The sequence below is a fragment of the Ursus arctos genome, unplaced genomic scaffold (assembly GCF_023065955.2).
Source record: "Ursus arctos isolate Adak ecotype North America unplaced genomic scaffold, UrsArc2.0 scaffold_1, whole genome shotgun sequence".
Lineage (NCBI taxonomy): Eukaryota > Metazoa > Chordata > Mammalia > Carnivora > Ursidae > Ursus > Ursus arctos.
Genome location: NW_026622763.1, coordinates 76828497 through 76845049, shown reverse-complemented (window position 1 = coordinate 76845049; position 16553 = coordinate 76828497). Strand labels below are relative to the sequence as shown.

The 16553-nt window shown below is 37.0% G+C and overlaps 1 protein-coding gene across 29 annotated transcripts in view; it reads left to right on the top strand.

Moving 5' to 3' along the window:
- The window catches only part of ALS2 (alsin Rho guanine nucleotide exchange factor ALS2), a 78731-nt gene that overhangs the window by 33801 nt on the left and 28377 nt on the right, over positions 1-16553 (top strand). For 28 of the 29 annotated variants that reach the window (XM_057304014.1, XM_057304040.1, XM_044381276.3 and 25 more), the window contains 9 exons: positions 1341-1521; positions 4250-4315; positions 9809-9971; positions 14170-14301; positions 14699-14827; positions 15165-15235; positions 15641-15707; positions 16049-16251; positions 16370-16435. In XM_057304014.1, coding sequence (XP_057159997.1) covers positions 1341-1521; positions 4250-4315; positions 9809-9971; positions 14170-14301; positions 14699-14827; positions 15165-15235; positions 15641-15707; positions 16049-16251; positions 16370-16435 — 1078 coding nt within the window. The other variant, XM_057304049.1, reaches the window with a different exon arrangement.

The window sequence follows — 16553 nt, the reverse complement described above, 5'->3', positions numbered from 1 at the left end:
TGCCCCTGAGTACTCTACCACTCCCAGAGCTCTTTTTCCTTTTGGAACTAGGAAGTGGAGCTTTTAGAATATTCATGGTAGAAAAGCAGAAACAGCTTTGGGAAAGTTGATCCCAGGAGCTAGACTTCAGAACAACACTTCTGGCCCCACTAGTCCTAAGATATGTTATACTACCTAATCAGATTTTGCCATTTCAAAAATTTTTGTAGGTTTGGCCCTGTGCATAGAAAATGGAGAGGACGTTTTCTCTCTCTTTCTCTTTCCTGCACTCTGTGGCCCCCTGTGAGGACCTAGAATTCAGAGCAATTTTTTTTGTTGTTTATTTTTATCTTGTTCATTTTTTTAAGTTTATTTTTTTAGTAATCTCTACACCCAACCTGGGGCTCAAACTCATGACTTGGAGATCAAGAGTCACATGCTCTTCCGACTGAGCCAGTCAGGCACCGCAGCTTGTTTATTTTAGTTTTTAATGTTTTGCCTTTTTAAATGTTGGAGAGTGCATGTTCTGTAAATTCTCTCCCAGTGGGTGGGCCTGACACCACAGGAGATTGGCAGGGGAAAAGCAGCAGTCCAAGCTGGAAGCTTCCTGGATTTCTTTGAAAGAAAAGTGAAATTGTCCTTTTCCCTGTCCTGATTCGTGACTTCTATGTTGTTCTTGCCTTGTCTGCTCATAGCCTCACTGCTTAGAGAGAAGTCCTGGAAATTAGGAACTTTGGACTGGGAAAAAGCAAATAATCTCCTGGTACCCTCTGTAAAGTTCAGAGCAACCTGGTCAGTCTGATTTTGGGATGGCTCTCTTCACTGAAGTGTTGGGCTTGTCCAAGGGGCAATGGAGCAAAAGTCAGTACAAAAAGTTGAAAATGTTAACTAAAATATAACTACAAAAGTGAGTTTAATTCCTGGCTGTCACTTACCATTTGTGTGAAATTAGATAACTCACTTCCCTTTTTCTGACTTCAGATTATTTATCTTCAAAATGGGAGGAGAGTTGGATTTGCTCAGTGGTTCTCGAATTTGGCTGGTCTTCGGAATTACATGGAAAGCTTTTCTTCTGAATATATCCATCCTGGGATCTTAACACTAGCCTACTGAGTCAGAATCAATAGGATCCCTGTGCCTGTATTTTTAACAAGTTTCTCAAATGACTGGATTCAATGATCTCTGAAGTTTCTTTCTTCAATATTGTGATGACTTGAGTTCCATAGTCGATAGTACATCTCAATGTGTTAAGTATTTTTAGAAATGGGGGATTCATAATCTTGATCATAAGAAAGTATTCAGGTAATGAGTCTTCAAGTTATGTCATCATCATCATCATCATCATCATCACTTTGTTACAGAAAATTTGGGCACTGCAAATACAGTCCAGCTGTTGCAGGAGGTGGCAAGCCGATTCAGCAAGCTGTGTTACCTAATTGGTCAGCATGGAGCCTCACTGAGCAGCTTCCTTCATGGGATAAAGGAAGCCAGGAGTTTGGTCATTCTGAAGCATGCAAGTCTCTTCTTGGATAGTTATACAGAGCAAGTATCCAGTCCCGTGTCATGTTCAATCTCTGCAGGGTTATTCTGCCAAGGAGAACAGCTCCTTAATCAGAAGAGACTAGATTAGGGACAGTGATTTAAGGTAATAGAAATTGCAAAGCAGTATTTTAATCTTAAGCCAACTATAGTTCTGCATTGCTAAAATTTTAGTTTTCTTTAAGGGGAAAAAGGGTTTTAAAATAGTGAATTATATTTCTGTAGTCTAGCAGAATGGATGATAGTGTACTTAATTTATACTTAATTTACATAAGATACACTGTAATAAATATGGTTCTTTAGAGAACAATTTTGCTTACCTAAGTACATTATACTAAAATTAGAAGAAATAAGTAATTAAACCAAACCAATTATTTAGACCAACTGCTAATGGTAAATATGGAGTTGTTCCAATGTCTGTTTTTTATTGTTTTGTAAATGAAGGGTTTAAAGACAATCCTATCTTCAAAATAAGGATATTTCCATAATAAAATCTAGCATAAGTTATCCAAGGTTCTTTTAATGTTTTTTAAGTAAAATATCCTAAGTGTATTTGAAAATTTAAATATTTCTCACTTTTTCTTAATTATATTTTGACATTTTGATGTGAGGCATAATTTTTTATTTTGATGACTGTTAAAATAACATTAATGCTGTTGATCTGAAGTGAAAGTTTTTTCTTTATTAATACCTCATCCATCTAGCAAATATCGACCTAATACCCACTAAGTGCCAGGCCCTGTGTAGAGCTCTAAGATCATGCAGCCACAGTGGGGAGCCAGTGAAAAGAAGTTCCTGTACTATTGGTGTTTTGTTTAGGTTATTTTTAATATAAGTGATGGTGTTTATTATTGAAAATTATATGAATAGTCAAAAAGATATTTAAAGTTGCCCATAATCCTATCACCAGAAATAACCATTGTTAATAATTTTAGTGTACTGCCTTTCAGATTTATGCATATATCTGCAGATAGATGCATGTGATTTTAATTGTAAGCAAACTTAAATATATTTGAAGCTATTGTCTGAGAGGAAATACCCTACTTGGAGTCTTTCATATTCTTTCAGACATGAAAAATAACATAATTTGATACCAATTTACTTTTTTTTTTTTTTTAGGGGGTGGGAGGGGCAGAGGAAGAGAGAATCTTTTTTTTTTCTTTTTTAAGTTTTTATTTATTTGACAGAGACAGCGAGAGAGGGAACACAAGCAAGGGGAGTGTGAGAGGGAGAAGCAGGCTTCCCACCGAGCAGGGAGCCCGCTGCGGGGCTCCATCCCAGGACTCGGATCATGATCTGAGCCACCCAGGCACCTGGGAAGAGAGAATCTTAAGCAGGCTCCATGCTCAGCATGGAGTCCAGTGCAGGGCTCAGTCTCATGACCACGAGATCATGACCTGAGCCAAAATCAAGAGTGGATGCTTAACTGACTGAGCCACTCAGGCACCCCCAATTTACTTTCTTAAACTAGATTTTGTTTGTTTGAAGGTTTTAGCTTTTAGTAGTATAGTTCTTTTTTGTCTTATTTATCTCACAATTTTTTTTTTTACTTGTTCTCTGATACTTCAGGACTTGTACTTAGAGATGCTTTTATTTTGATACCTTGGACTATCTTTTAACATAATTTATTCATATAGATGAGGCAAATAAAAAATCTTGATATGTTTATGAATTTTAAAAGTTAATTGTGGTAAAATACAGATAGCATCAAATTTACCATCAGGACCTTTTTTGTTTTTTTAATAAAGATTTTTTATTTATTTATTTGAGAGAGAGCACAAGCCAGGGTGGGGGGGGGAGGGGAGGGACAGAGGGAGAAGGAGAAGTAGATTCCCTGCTGAGCAGGAAGCCTGATGCGGGGCTCAACCCCAGGACCCTCAGATCATGACCTGAACCAAAGGCAGCTGCTTAACCGACTGACCCACCCAGGTGCCCCCATCAGTTTTTTTAAGTGTACAGTACCCTGGGCTATTGAATTTGCCTTCTCTCGAAGTCAGTTGATTCCATTTTGCCATTCTGGGAGTATGGTAGAAATGTACACAACTCAAAGCAATATATCGAGACATTCTCTAGCACTAGATCAAAACTTAACCAACATTTTCTAACAGTTTCACTTGAGCTCTTTTAACATATTTTCTTCCCTTCTCTATTGTTTATTTCTGAAGACTTAATTTTCATTAAAAATCCAACAATTTTAATTGTATTTTCTCAAGTTTATGAAGTTACCAAGGGAAAGGGGTGCCTGGGTGGCTCATTTGGTTAAGCATCTGCCTTTGGCTCAGGTAATGATCATAGCGTCCTAGGATTGAGCCTCACATTGGGCTCCCTACTCCATGGGGAGCCTGCTTCTCACTCTCCTCCTTCTTGCTGCTCCCCCTGCTTTTGTGTGTTCACTTGTACTCTCTCTGTGTCAAATAAATAAAATCTTAAAAAAAAAAAGTTATCAAAGTAAAATCTACCAAGCAACTTCTAGCATCTTCTGCATAATTTTAATTGTATTTCAAATTTACAGTAATATTAACATCTTTACTAAAATGTTGTTTTCCCCTCCTGATTATCACACAATCTGACCTTCTTTTCAGTCGAGTCAGTTCATGAATGTTGGCATCACAAAGTTCTGAAACTTATTGGTGAGACCAAGAAGTATCTACTCCAGATGCTTGTTAAGTAAACTTGTTCTTCAGAAATTTCATTTAACGCTAATGTACATGTGTTTTCTTTTTTGCTCAAGGTATTGCACATCTATTACAAATTTCCTGGTTATGGGAGGATTCCAGCTTCTTGCTAAGCCTGCCATGTAAGCAAATACATACCTTCCAATTATCATTCTAACAACCAAAGATCATGTTTTATAGTGTTCTGTGTTTTTAAGTGCCCAGGAAGAGCTTTGGCTTAGTCATTTTACCAAATGAATCAAAATGTAGACTTTCACTAACTCTTACAAAAGACAGATATTATTAGCCCCTGATTATCATTGTAAGTAGTATGATATTGAAAAAACCACAAGTTTGGGGTCCTTCTTTATTATCCCTGAGATGTTGGACAACTCTCTTAACCAAATTGAGCCTAATTTTTTCCATGTGGAAAATGGAAGTGTTTTTTTCCCCTGGTTATGGGGAACAAATAATGTATGTGATGGTATAGAGAAAAGCACTAAGTGTTGCACAAATACAAAGATTTTGCATTTAGCTTCTGGATAACAAATATAAAAGCCCCTTACATGGGGCTAATCTTTCTGAACTATGTAGATTCTTAATGAGTGTTGACCTAGAGACAAAGGCAAGTTTAAAAAATTCAGTTATATTTTAACACTCAACATACCAAATATGTACCACAACCAAGATTTAATAGATTTTAATGTCTTGCCATGTTTGCTTTTGATTTTATATCCCAATAGAGTAATAACATCCTTATCTCAATTCTTATCTTCAGGGGGAATAGTGTTAGTATTTCTTCATTAAAGTTGATTGCCTTAGGTTTTTGGTAAATATCATTTGTAGGGTTAAAAGTCTCCCTTATTAAAAAAAGAGGGGAGGAAGGGTTCCCTTCTGTTCCTGAAAGTTGAAGAGCAATTGGTTTTTGTAATGGTAAACATCCTAGAGTTCCCAAGATAAATTCAGTTGTCTGCCTGTATTAGTTTTTCAGTACATTACTGGATTCAGTTTGCTAATATTTAAAATTTTTTGCATCTATATGAATGTGAGGTTTTTCCTTCTTTATTGAACTTGAAGTTTTGGTAAGAAAATTGCACTAGAAATTATAGTGAGTGTGGAAATTTCTTATTTTCTAGAGTAGTTTTCATGAGATAGGGAATATCTGTACTTTGAGATATTGTAGAATATATCTGTAAAAACATATAGCTTTTGTGGGGGCATTTCTGTGGGGAGTTTTTAAACTATTGACTTAATTTCTTTAATGAATAGATCTGTTCAGGTCTTTATTTCTTCTTGTGACTCTAATTATTTGTATTTTTCTGGAAAATTATTTATTGCCTCCAGGTTTTCAAATTTATTGGCATAGTATTGCTGCCATTGTCTTAAGATGTTTTTACCTCCATAATAAGTGTAGTTATATCCCCTATTTTTCATTCCTCTTATTTATGAGTCTTTTATCTTTTTATCTTGGTCAGTTTTGTCAGCAGTTTACCCTTTTTTATTTTCAAAGATTAAGCTTTAGTTACTCCTTTCTTTTCTCTGTTTTCTATTTCATTAATTTCTGCCTTTTTTTAAAGATTTTATTTGAGAGAGAGAACGAGCATGAGCCAGTGGAGGGGCAGAGGGACAAGCAGACTCCCTGCTGAATGTGGAGCCCAACTAAGGCTCCATCCCAAGACCGTGAGAGCATGACCTGAGCTGAAGTCAGGTGCTTAACTGACTAAGCCACCCAGGCGCCCCTAATTTCTGCCTTCTATTTCCTTCTAATTTCTTTGTGTTCCCCTGTTAATGTCTTCCAACTTGAAGAGTTTAGCATTTAGTTCATTAATTTTCCAGTCTTTCAGTTTTTCTAATGTACTCATCCAAGGCTATAAATTTCCCTCCAAGTGTTGCTTTAGCTGACTTTTGATACCTTTTGTTTTTATAGTCATTCAATTTTAAATATATTTCTAATTTCCATCATGATTTTTTCTTTGACTCCTGTTATGTACTTTATTTCCAAAGTACAGAGGTTCAGCCTTTATTTATTTATTTTTTTAAATATTAGAGAGAGAGAGAAAGTCGGCATGAGTAGGAGGGAGGGGCAGAGGGAAAGGGAGAGGGGAGAAGTAGACTCCCTGTTGAGCAGGGAGCCCAAGGTGGGCCCTGAGATCATGACCTGAGCCAAAGGCTGATAGACGCTTAACCGACTGAGCCACTCAGGTGCCCCAGTAGCCTTCATTTTTTTAAATGACAGGTTAAAGAGCGGAATATTTTAACCTTATGTAGTAAGTTTAAAATCTTTGATCTTGCTATTTTGTTTTATATTAATATAATGACACCACTTTCTATTCTATTACTTTTAACCTGCTTATGTTATATTGTAATGTTTTTGCATATTTCTTGTAAACAGGAAATTGATGGACTTACTGCTTTGTTGGTTTTTCAATCTGAGGGTTTCTGGCTTTTAACTGACAAGTTTATATTTGTTGTAATTACTGATTTTACATTTATTATACATCTATGTATTATATTGACTAAAAAAAGCTTATTTAGGGGCGCCTGGGTGGCTTAGTCATTAAGCGTCTGCCTTCGGCTCAGGGCGTGATCCCGGAGTCCTGGGATTGAGCCCCACATCAGGCTCCTCCACTGGAAGACTGCTTCTTCCTCTCCCACTTCCCCTGCTTGTGTTCCATCTCTCGCTGGCTGTCTCTATCTCTGTCAAATGAAGAAATAAAATCTTTAAAAAAAAAAAAAGGAGAAAATGATTGCAGCCAAACCAATAATTAAATGAAGGGAAAAAAAGAATGGTTATTTTTCCAAATAGTAATGCTTGAAGAAAAGCAGGTTTATTATAGGAGGATGCAAAAATAGCGGGGGATTTGTGGCAATTTAAAAATAGGGAGATTTCTGGGCATCTTCTAGTTGGTGACCCTGACGCCTTATTTAGCTTTTTGTTGTTGGTGTCGTTGTCGTCGTCATCAGCCTTCCTCTAGTTTTTCAGAGTTGAGTTCACAGGACTCAGGAATTGACCTGATTCCTTGTTAGAGCAGCTCAAACAGATGACTTAAGTGAAAGCCTCTTGCTAGAACCTAGGCAGGTGGGAAGCAAGTAATGAACAGTGGGTGACTTTAAGTTATGGAAACAAATATTAAGTCTGGATTTGGGCAGCATTTCCCAAGCTGTGGTTCATGAATCCTGGGGTTTTTACATATTTAAAAGGCAATAATAACATCTTATTACAACTTCTATTTATAAAGTCAGTATTTTAAATTATTTTGTAGTATTTATTTAAAAAGAGAACCTCTAGAGCACAGCTGGTGAGCCCACATGGCAGTTAGTCGGTCTTGGCTGTTGATACTCAAACTCTCATCACTCTGCTGGTTTATCATTTAGCTGCTCAACTCATGCTAGCCTGGTGGTTTGATCATCATGTTGTTTTTAAAAAATTATTGTGCTAACATATACATACCATAATGTTATTTTTAAACACTCCTAAGTGTATAATTCTGTGGCACCACGAATATTCATGTTGTATAAACCGTTACCACTATATGTACACAAAACTTTTAAAAATCATCCCCAACAAAAACTCTATCTGTACCCATTAATCAATAATTTCTTCTTCTTTCCACCATCCTGAGCTCCTGGTAATCTCTATTCTACTTCCTGTCTTTATGAATTTGCCTATTCTAGGTACCTCACATAAGTGAAATCATATAATATTTGTCTTTCTGTGTCTGGTTTATTTCCCTAAGTGTAATGTTTTCAAGGTCTGTCCATGTCGTAGCATATACCAAAATTGCATGGCTGAATGATATTTCAATATATGTATATATATATATACACATACATACACACACATACGTACATAAACACACACACTACATTTTGTTTATTCATCTGTGGATGTACACTTGGGTTCTACCTTTAATGTATTAATTTTTTAAAATTCTTTTTTAAGAATTTATTTATTTGACACAGAGAGACAGCACAGAAGCAGGGGGAGCAGGAGAGGGAGAAGTAGACTCCCCGCTGAGCAGGGGGCCCAATGCTGGGCTCAGTCCCAGGACCCTGAGATCATGACCTGAGCCAGAGACAGATGCTTAACTGACTGAGTCACTCAGGCACCACTGACATATTAATTTTTGAGTAACAAGTACAAACCTAGCCATGTAAGGGAAGAGCAGTATTGCCACTATTAGATTAAAACTCCCAGGGAAGATAAGCTGAACCTCCTTCAGGTTTCCTGAGACCATACAAGGGTCTTTTTGGAAAAGTCCATAGGCAAGGACCTGAGTGAATCCTGAAAAGTAATAGGACTTAAAAGAGTTAGAACATTTCTGGTCTAGTACTGGGCATCCAGAAGAAATGTGGTCCTAGTGGGTATGTGTTCAGCATGTGTTATTTCAGTCTCTTAGGAGCAGGTTAAAGCAGAACACTTCTGTGGGGTTAAATGAGTGTCCTTAGCTGATCTCAGCAGCAGAACATGTAGGAGGAAGTAGGAACATCTACACAAGCCAAATATAAATAAAAATCTGGGTCATGTTCCCAGGGCACTCTCTCTCAGATCTCTTAATTGCATTATAAGACAATTCAATTTGTGCTATTGAACTTTTGGGTTCCTGGAAATTATTACGTATTTTCCATTCCAAGATAATATTTCATAATTTCTGAGTTAAACATTTCTTTATTCTACAGTTCTCTAAGGGATTATAAAATGATTAATTTTTGCTTATAGTCTTGTGTGACGTTGTCTAATTTGAAGCCTTGTAGGTAAGAATTGTAATATAATGCTTATAAAACACTCAGGGTAGTACCTGGCACATAATTATTGCTTATTAAGGGTCGGATAATGATTATTCTGTCCCACCAACTCTTACTTCTTTCACATCTTTTCTTTTTTTCTTCTTTCACAAATTTTAAGTATTTTGGTTTGATCATAGTCTCAGTGTGTTATTGATCACCATTAAAATTTGCAGTAAAATTTTAATAATGAACTTAAAACTGTGAATGTAAAAACTAAATGTTGGTTTCAGTTTAAAATGCTTGTGAAGATCTCAGCATTGAAATCTTCACATAGAATTAGCTCCACTGTTTCCTGTTAATTGTAGTAGTGGTACCTACAGCTTTTCATTACTCTCTTGTAATAAATTTTTATTAATTGAAGGAAAAAAAGAAGAAATTAGAAGTATTTTAATATTACATGCCAGTTGTGTTGGAGCGAAGAGCTGTGTTTTTCTCCATTATTTGTTTAGTACAACTGATAGAGCAATTAGTCTTGCCATTTATTGCTGTGACTTTTGGCTTGGAAATTAACAGGTAATGGTGTCAGCTGATCTCCAAGTATTCCCTGAAACTGTGAGAGGCATGATTCATCTCCTAGAACTCAAGGCACAATTTGTGATTAACCATCTCTATTATAGAATTACTAATGCTACCATATGCTGCCTTTTATATGCAAAAATCCTATTTTATAGGCAGGGAAATTCTTTTAATTATATCTGTCTTATTTCATTGTATTTATATTCTACTTTCATAGCACCTAAAAATGCATTCTGAAAAAAGTAGTGTCTAGTGAAATATATCTATTCAATATCATGCACTTTTCAGTACCAAAAAGATTAACTAAATTTCTTTTTTTCCTCTATTTCCAGTGATTTCCTAAATAAAAACCAAGAGTTGTTGCAAGATTTATCAGAAGTAAATGATGAAAACACCCAGTTGATGGAAATACTGAATACTCTGTTTTTCTTGCCAATCAGACGACTTCATAATTACGCAAAAGTTTTGCTAAAGCTTGCTACTTGTTTTGAAGTGGTAAGCTCCCAAATACCTCATTTGAACTCTTGGGAAGCCAAGGATCATAGTTGTTTGTTTGGATTATGCTACCCCAAGATCTCAGCTCCACTAATTTACTATTTATATGTGTCTAATTAAATTTATTTTTCTTCAACACAATGAAGGAAGAAAGTTTGACCATAGGTAAATCTAGTTCTTTTTGCTGTTGATTTAGTTTCTTCTTGGAACCTTATCAAGATTAATTTTGTATTCATTTTACAGAAACTGTGTCAAAATTTGAGACCCAGTTAAGCTACTCACTCGATAGTTGTCAAAGTTTATTGAGTGCATACTAGTACAAGTTACACAGAGCTCTTTAAAACCCTGGCTTTCTGATAAGAACAGATACTACACTTGATCTTAGCCAAAAGGGTGGGGGAATGGGATAGACCGGTGATGGGTAGTAAGGAGGGCACATATTGCATGGTGCACTGGGTGTTATACACAACTAATGAATCATCGAGCCTTACATCGAAAACCGGGGATGTACTGTATGGTGACTAACGTAATATAATAAAAAATCATTATTAAAAAAAAAATAATAAAAAATAAAACCCTGGCTTTCTGTATAATGAGATACCTGTAAGGCGGCGGAGTTACCACCTGGCCAGGACTCAGGATAGACTCATGCCAGGTATTTGGGTCACCATAGCATATGCTATGAGAAATCACAGTGTTATAGGATTTTCTCAGATGTTAAGTGGTCCACTTTCTATATGAAATTAGTTGGGTGGAGTCCTATAAAATTAGTACCACTGTAGGATATGGGTGTATGTTAAAGCTGGTGCTGAGACACTGACCTTTGAAATTGTACTAAAATGTGTAGTTTCATTTTGTTCCCACTCTGAAGGGCTCTAGAGAAACCTTAATGATTCCAGGGTCTCTTATACTTTAGAATCTTTTAAATCATGAAACTTACCTCCTTATTTGGACAGATTACAGTCTCCAGAGTGACCCACAAACTGATGTGGGCTTTTTACATTTGATTCTACTGTGTCCTCATAGATCTCTTCTTTAGTCTGATTTAAATTTTAGCTCAAGCTGATGTAGTTTTAGCAATGAGGGTTTGAACTACACAAGTAACCCACTGAGATGCAAATGTCATGTCAATGTGTCCTCAATTAATCAAAGTTCTTCCCCCCCAGACCAGCTTGGAACTGTTCAGAGAGTCCAGTATTGCAGTTTCCAGTCTCAAGGGTCCTAATTCTGTGTGAAAAACCAGACTTTTTAGTTTGACACTTAAGGCCCTTTATAATCTGATACCTTCTTTTGTTTCTAGCCTTATGTACCATCCTGTGTCCTCCATGTTAGTTCAGATCCCTGGACATGTTTTGTATTTCCTTCATGAGACACTCTACCTCCATCCTCATTATGGGAAAATTTCAAGGCCTGGGTCAGAAGTCATTTTATCATGAAAATGAAGCCCTCTGTAACTATACCACATTCCCTCCTCTTCCCATCTTTTAAGAATTAGTTACTCCTTTCTCTATGCTTTGTTAGTACCGTCTTTCTCCATTATTCTCTTATCATGATCCCCAGGACTGGGGATCAAAATTATCTGTGGAAATTTTTTCAGAACACATGGCCATGTTCCAACACTGCAATTTGTTATTTAGTAAGGCTCAGGTACAGCTTAGACATCATAGACACATGTAATTTCTCTAGATAAAAATAATACCTGATATTTATTAAATGCATTTCATGTGTCAGGTACTAAGCATGTTATATGTATTCATTTAATCCCATGTCAACCCTGTAAAGTAGATATTATTATTATCCCCTTTCTACAGATGAAATAATTGAGGCGCAGCTGAGAATTGTTCAGGCTAGAATTTATGTCCACGGGCCCCAGAGTCTACTCTTTTAACCACTTTACTATATTGTCTCTTCTGGTAGATAACCTATTAACAAAACCATTGCATTATTCTGGTGTGCTGTATGTTTTTCTATCTTTTCTGCCTTGTTTTAAGCTCCCAGAAGGTAAAGATTGTACCTTATTTTTTTTTATCCCTGACACTCAGCGGAATATTCTGTATGTAATACATGCCATTAAATGTTTTTTAAACGAATGTAAAATGAGTATGAGTCACTGTAAGAATTATGGAATGTAAAGTAATTATTCATGAATGTGAGGGATCATCCTTTTGTTTTACCTTATGCTCCCTTTCCACCTAGCAGCGCAATTATACCCTATGCTGTGTTTGGTTCTCCAAGCTTGGCCCACAAACCCCTGGGGATTCCGGAGACCCTTTTAGAAGCGTCACAAGATCAGATTGTTTTCAGGACAATACTAAGACATTTGCTTTTCCGTGGTGTGTCATTTGCACCAGTGGTGCAAAGTAAAGATGGGCAAAACTGCTGGCTCCTTAGCATGAATCAAGGCAGTGGCACCAAACTAGTCATTGTGTTCTTTGCTGCCATGCGTTTGCAGTTAAAAAACAAAATAAGTAAAAATATGCCGGTTTCACTTAGAAATACTCTTGATAGGGGCGCCTGGGTGGCACAGTCGTTAAGCGTCTGCCTTTGGCTCAGGGCGTGATCCCAGAGCTCTGGGATCGAGCCCCACATCAGGCTTCTCCACTATGAACCTGCTTCTTCCTCTCCCACTCCCCCTGCTTGTGTTCCCTCTCTCTCTGGCTGTCTCTCTCTGTCAAATAAATAAATAAAATCATTAAAAAGGAAAAAAAAGAAATACTCTTGATGACACAGCAAAAATTATTTAACCTCAACCAATGAGTATACATCTTTTTTTTTTTTTTAGATAAATTGACTTGTTACATTTTATTATTTTCAGGTAGCCAAATAATGATTCGATTGATGTATATGTTGTGAAATGATCATCCACAATAAATCTCGTTAATATCCGTTATCACACACAGAAGTATATATCTTCTTAATATTCTGTGTGAGGAGATGGGAGTACACAGAGCAGCTCTGCTGCATACTGAAGTATGGAGGTTTTTCAAGAAAAAGCACAAGATTACTATTGTTTGAGTTGAGAGCTGCTTTTTTTTTTTTTAACTTGAACAATTGGCAGATAACTGTGTTTATTCAGATTTGGGTATCAGGCAGATATTTTCTCAAAAAGGAGTAAATGAACCTGTCACTTCAAGGAGAACAACTGACAGTATTTGTGGCCAATGATAAAATCTGAACTCTGAAGCAAAAAGTGAAATGTGGGAAACATGTATGTGTCACTGTTGAGTTTGGCAGTTTCCCAGTACTTGACAACTTTTTCTGATGAGATTGGTGATAATATTAACATAGAACTTCTGACGTTGTGTGATAAAATCTATCAACATTTGAAAGGTCTGCATAACTCAGAGAACCAGTATTTTTCCAGGTGTCTAATCCACATGCTGTAAAATCATGCGTAGGGTAAAAGAGCTTTTCAAAGTGTAAGATAGATCAGCGCATTTAATGTAATAGAGTACAAAAAGTTCGGTTAATATCGTTTCAGATTCCACATTTCAGCTATTCTTTTAAGAACCTACCACTTAAGACTTTTGGTTTAGTTTCAAAGAATATCCACTTATTTGAAATGGCTATTAAAATAATCCTCCCTTCCCAACTATATAGTCTTATAAAGCAAGATTTTCTGCATCTATTTCAACTAACAGATTAAATGCAATAACAGAAATGAAAATCTAGCGGTCATCTTGTCAGCCAGACAATAGATTTGAAAAAATGTAGACCAATGTTACTTTTCTCACTAAGCATTTTGTTGTTTTTGAAAATAGTTATTTTTTATTTAAACCGTTACTGTATTTGAAGTGAGTTCATAAAGATTAAAGGTTATTTTTATTTCTCAACTTTATTTTCTAATATGGTAAATATCAATAGATCTAACCCACATAAGCAAAATAGAGGCATATCCCGAGGCCAAAACATTTGAGAATTCCTGCCATGAGTTCTCTGCTGCTTTCCTCACTATATCTGCCAGTGTTTGTTTCTTTCTCCTGGAGTTATTCTTCTGGTTCATATGTACATGTGTATAGTAGAATTTTTTGGAACCAATCTTCTTTCCGCTCATCCCCTTTTAATGTACCACGTCTGTTCTTCATTTGGATTTCTTCCCTAAATTTAATACTGTATATCTACACCACACTGAGGCTACAGATTCTGCACAATTGTTTTATGTTCTTTCTCTCCCCCCCCCTTAATTATTGGCTTTCAGACATCTCCAGAATACCAGAAACTGCAGGATTCCAGTTCTTGTTATGAGTCTCTTGCTCTCCATCTCGGCAGGAAAAGGAAGGAAGCTGAATACACACTGGGCTTCTGGAAGACCTTTCCCGGGAAAATGACGGTAAACCATGCCAGTTGTCATTGCCCCAGCTAACAGCAGGCATGTCCACGACAACTGCTGTAATTTTCTCCATTCCTCATTTGTTCATAATGTTTTAATGAGCCCTTTTCTAAGGGTGGTCAAAGGACCACAGCAGTAGTCGCTCTAAACCTCAACACCTACCCTCATTTCTAGGAATCCTCTCCTTTCCACATCACCTTTTGTTTGTTCCTGTCGTTTTCTTAATTTCCTTTGAGTGCTTTTATTAAATGTTCAGATCCTATCTAACTTCAGGTTTAACACCAAGCTAAGCTATGAGCAACAAATTTTCCTAAACGTGATTTGTGTCTTTTTCATTTCCTCTTTGCATGTTAATGTAGTTGTGACAGTTCTGTTATGTATCTGTTTTCAATTCCAGGATTCCTTGAGGAAGCCAGAGCGTCGGCTGCTCTGTGAGAGTAGTAACCGAGCCCTATCTCTGCAGCATGCTGGGAGGTTTTCTGTGAATTGGTTCATTCTCTTTAACGATGCCCTAGTCCATGCCCAGGTACGCCAGATTCCTCACTTTTACTTAATTAAACCATCAGTTTGTATTAAAAATATTGTGATTTTGCTGAAATTATTGAATAAAAGAGAATGTTTAGCTTGCATCTGTGGTATGGACCAAATTTCAGGGAGCTCTTTTAGTTTCCAGCTTGAAAATGAATATCAGCCGTGTGAAGGGGTCCTTGTAGCAGAGATGGCACGACCCACTGGGATTAGCTATGTTATGGGGACTAAAATGTGGCCGAGATGTGGACTTAACCATTTGAAAGGAGTTATATAGAGAGACCCCAGGGCCCACGTGAACTTTCTCAGATGTGTCTCCATGTTCTTTCTTTCAGTTCTCCACACATCATGTTTTCCCTTTGGCCACGCTATGGGCAGAGCCACTTTCTGAAGAAGCTGGTGGTGTGTAAGTATGTCCCTCTTCTCGGACCCTTACCCTAATTCTCTCCCTCTGCTACCTAGGTTGTTTCCTTAGACATGAAAAAAAGCTCAGGAGACCTCCTCATTCTGCATAATGAGGCTCACCTTCCCAGCCTATGGATAGTAAAGTGGCCTGTTGTGAAAATCATGGCTGATCATGATCAGTGGTGGAAGGGCTTCTTCATTGCTCATATCCCCATTGTTCAACACAGAGCAAATTGACTCTGTCCTTTCTATCTCCTACTGTGAAAACCGAACCCAAGGCATGTCTGCATTTACATTTAATTGACTTCTCCTCTTGAAATAAACAAGTTGCTTTTAATATTTGAGGAGTGATATTACAATGACAGGTTGTCATACCTACTGGTATTTATCCTTGTGAACGTTTTAGGAATGGCTTAAAGATAACTACACCTGAGGAGCAGTTCACTCTCATTTCATCAACACCCCAGGAAAAGGTTAGTCCATTATGATATTTTCTTTTGATCTTTTGAGCTGGCTACGTCTATCTCTTATGCTAGGAAAGAAATGATAAAAATTGTCCTTCCTTGACTAATGATCCATAATTATGTCTGGTAAGTCTTCGTTAAACCAAGACTATAGGTTTTTGTTTTTGTCTTTTGATGTGACATAATTTGAAACATACAGCAGTGAATTCCAAGAGCCAGTCAGCATTACTCAATAAGACAAGCATTAAGAGACAGAAAAATTATTCATAGCAAGTAAAGCTATCAGGATTTAAAACAGTGCTTGAGTTGTTGCCTTAAGCTTAATTGACATTTACTTTTTTTGTTCCTAGACCAAGTGGCTACGGGCTATAAGCCAAGCTGTGGATCAGGCTTTGAGGGGGACATCTGACCTTCCACCTTATGGAAGTGGCAGCAGTATTCAGAGGCAGGAACCACCCATTTCACGCAGTGCCAAATATACTTTCTATAAGGATCCTCGCCTAAAGGATGCAACCTATGATGGACGCTGGCTTTCAGGGAAGCCTCACGGCAGGTGAAAATGTTTCAGATTTATGCATGGGGTGAAGATGATAGTCTGATTCAATACTGAAGAAGTATCGGTTATCTGAAACATTCCTTGATCTGTATTGTTTTTTGCTTATGCATTCCAGAGGGGTTTTGAAGTGGCCAGATGGAAAGATGTATTCTGGCATGTTCAGGAATGGCTTGGAAGATGGGTAAGAAGATTGTGTAAAACCTAAGAGTAAACTCAGCGTCAGCCACTGATGACATTATTATGTATTGAGAGTTATTTTCAAAACAAATAGATTTTTGTTTTGTTTTTTAGAAATGCAT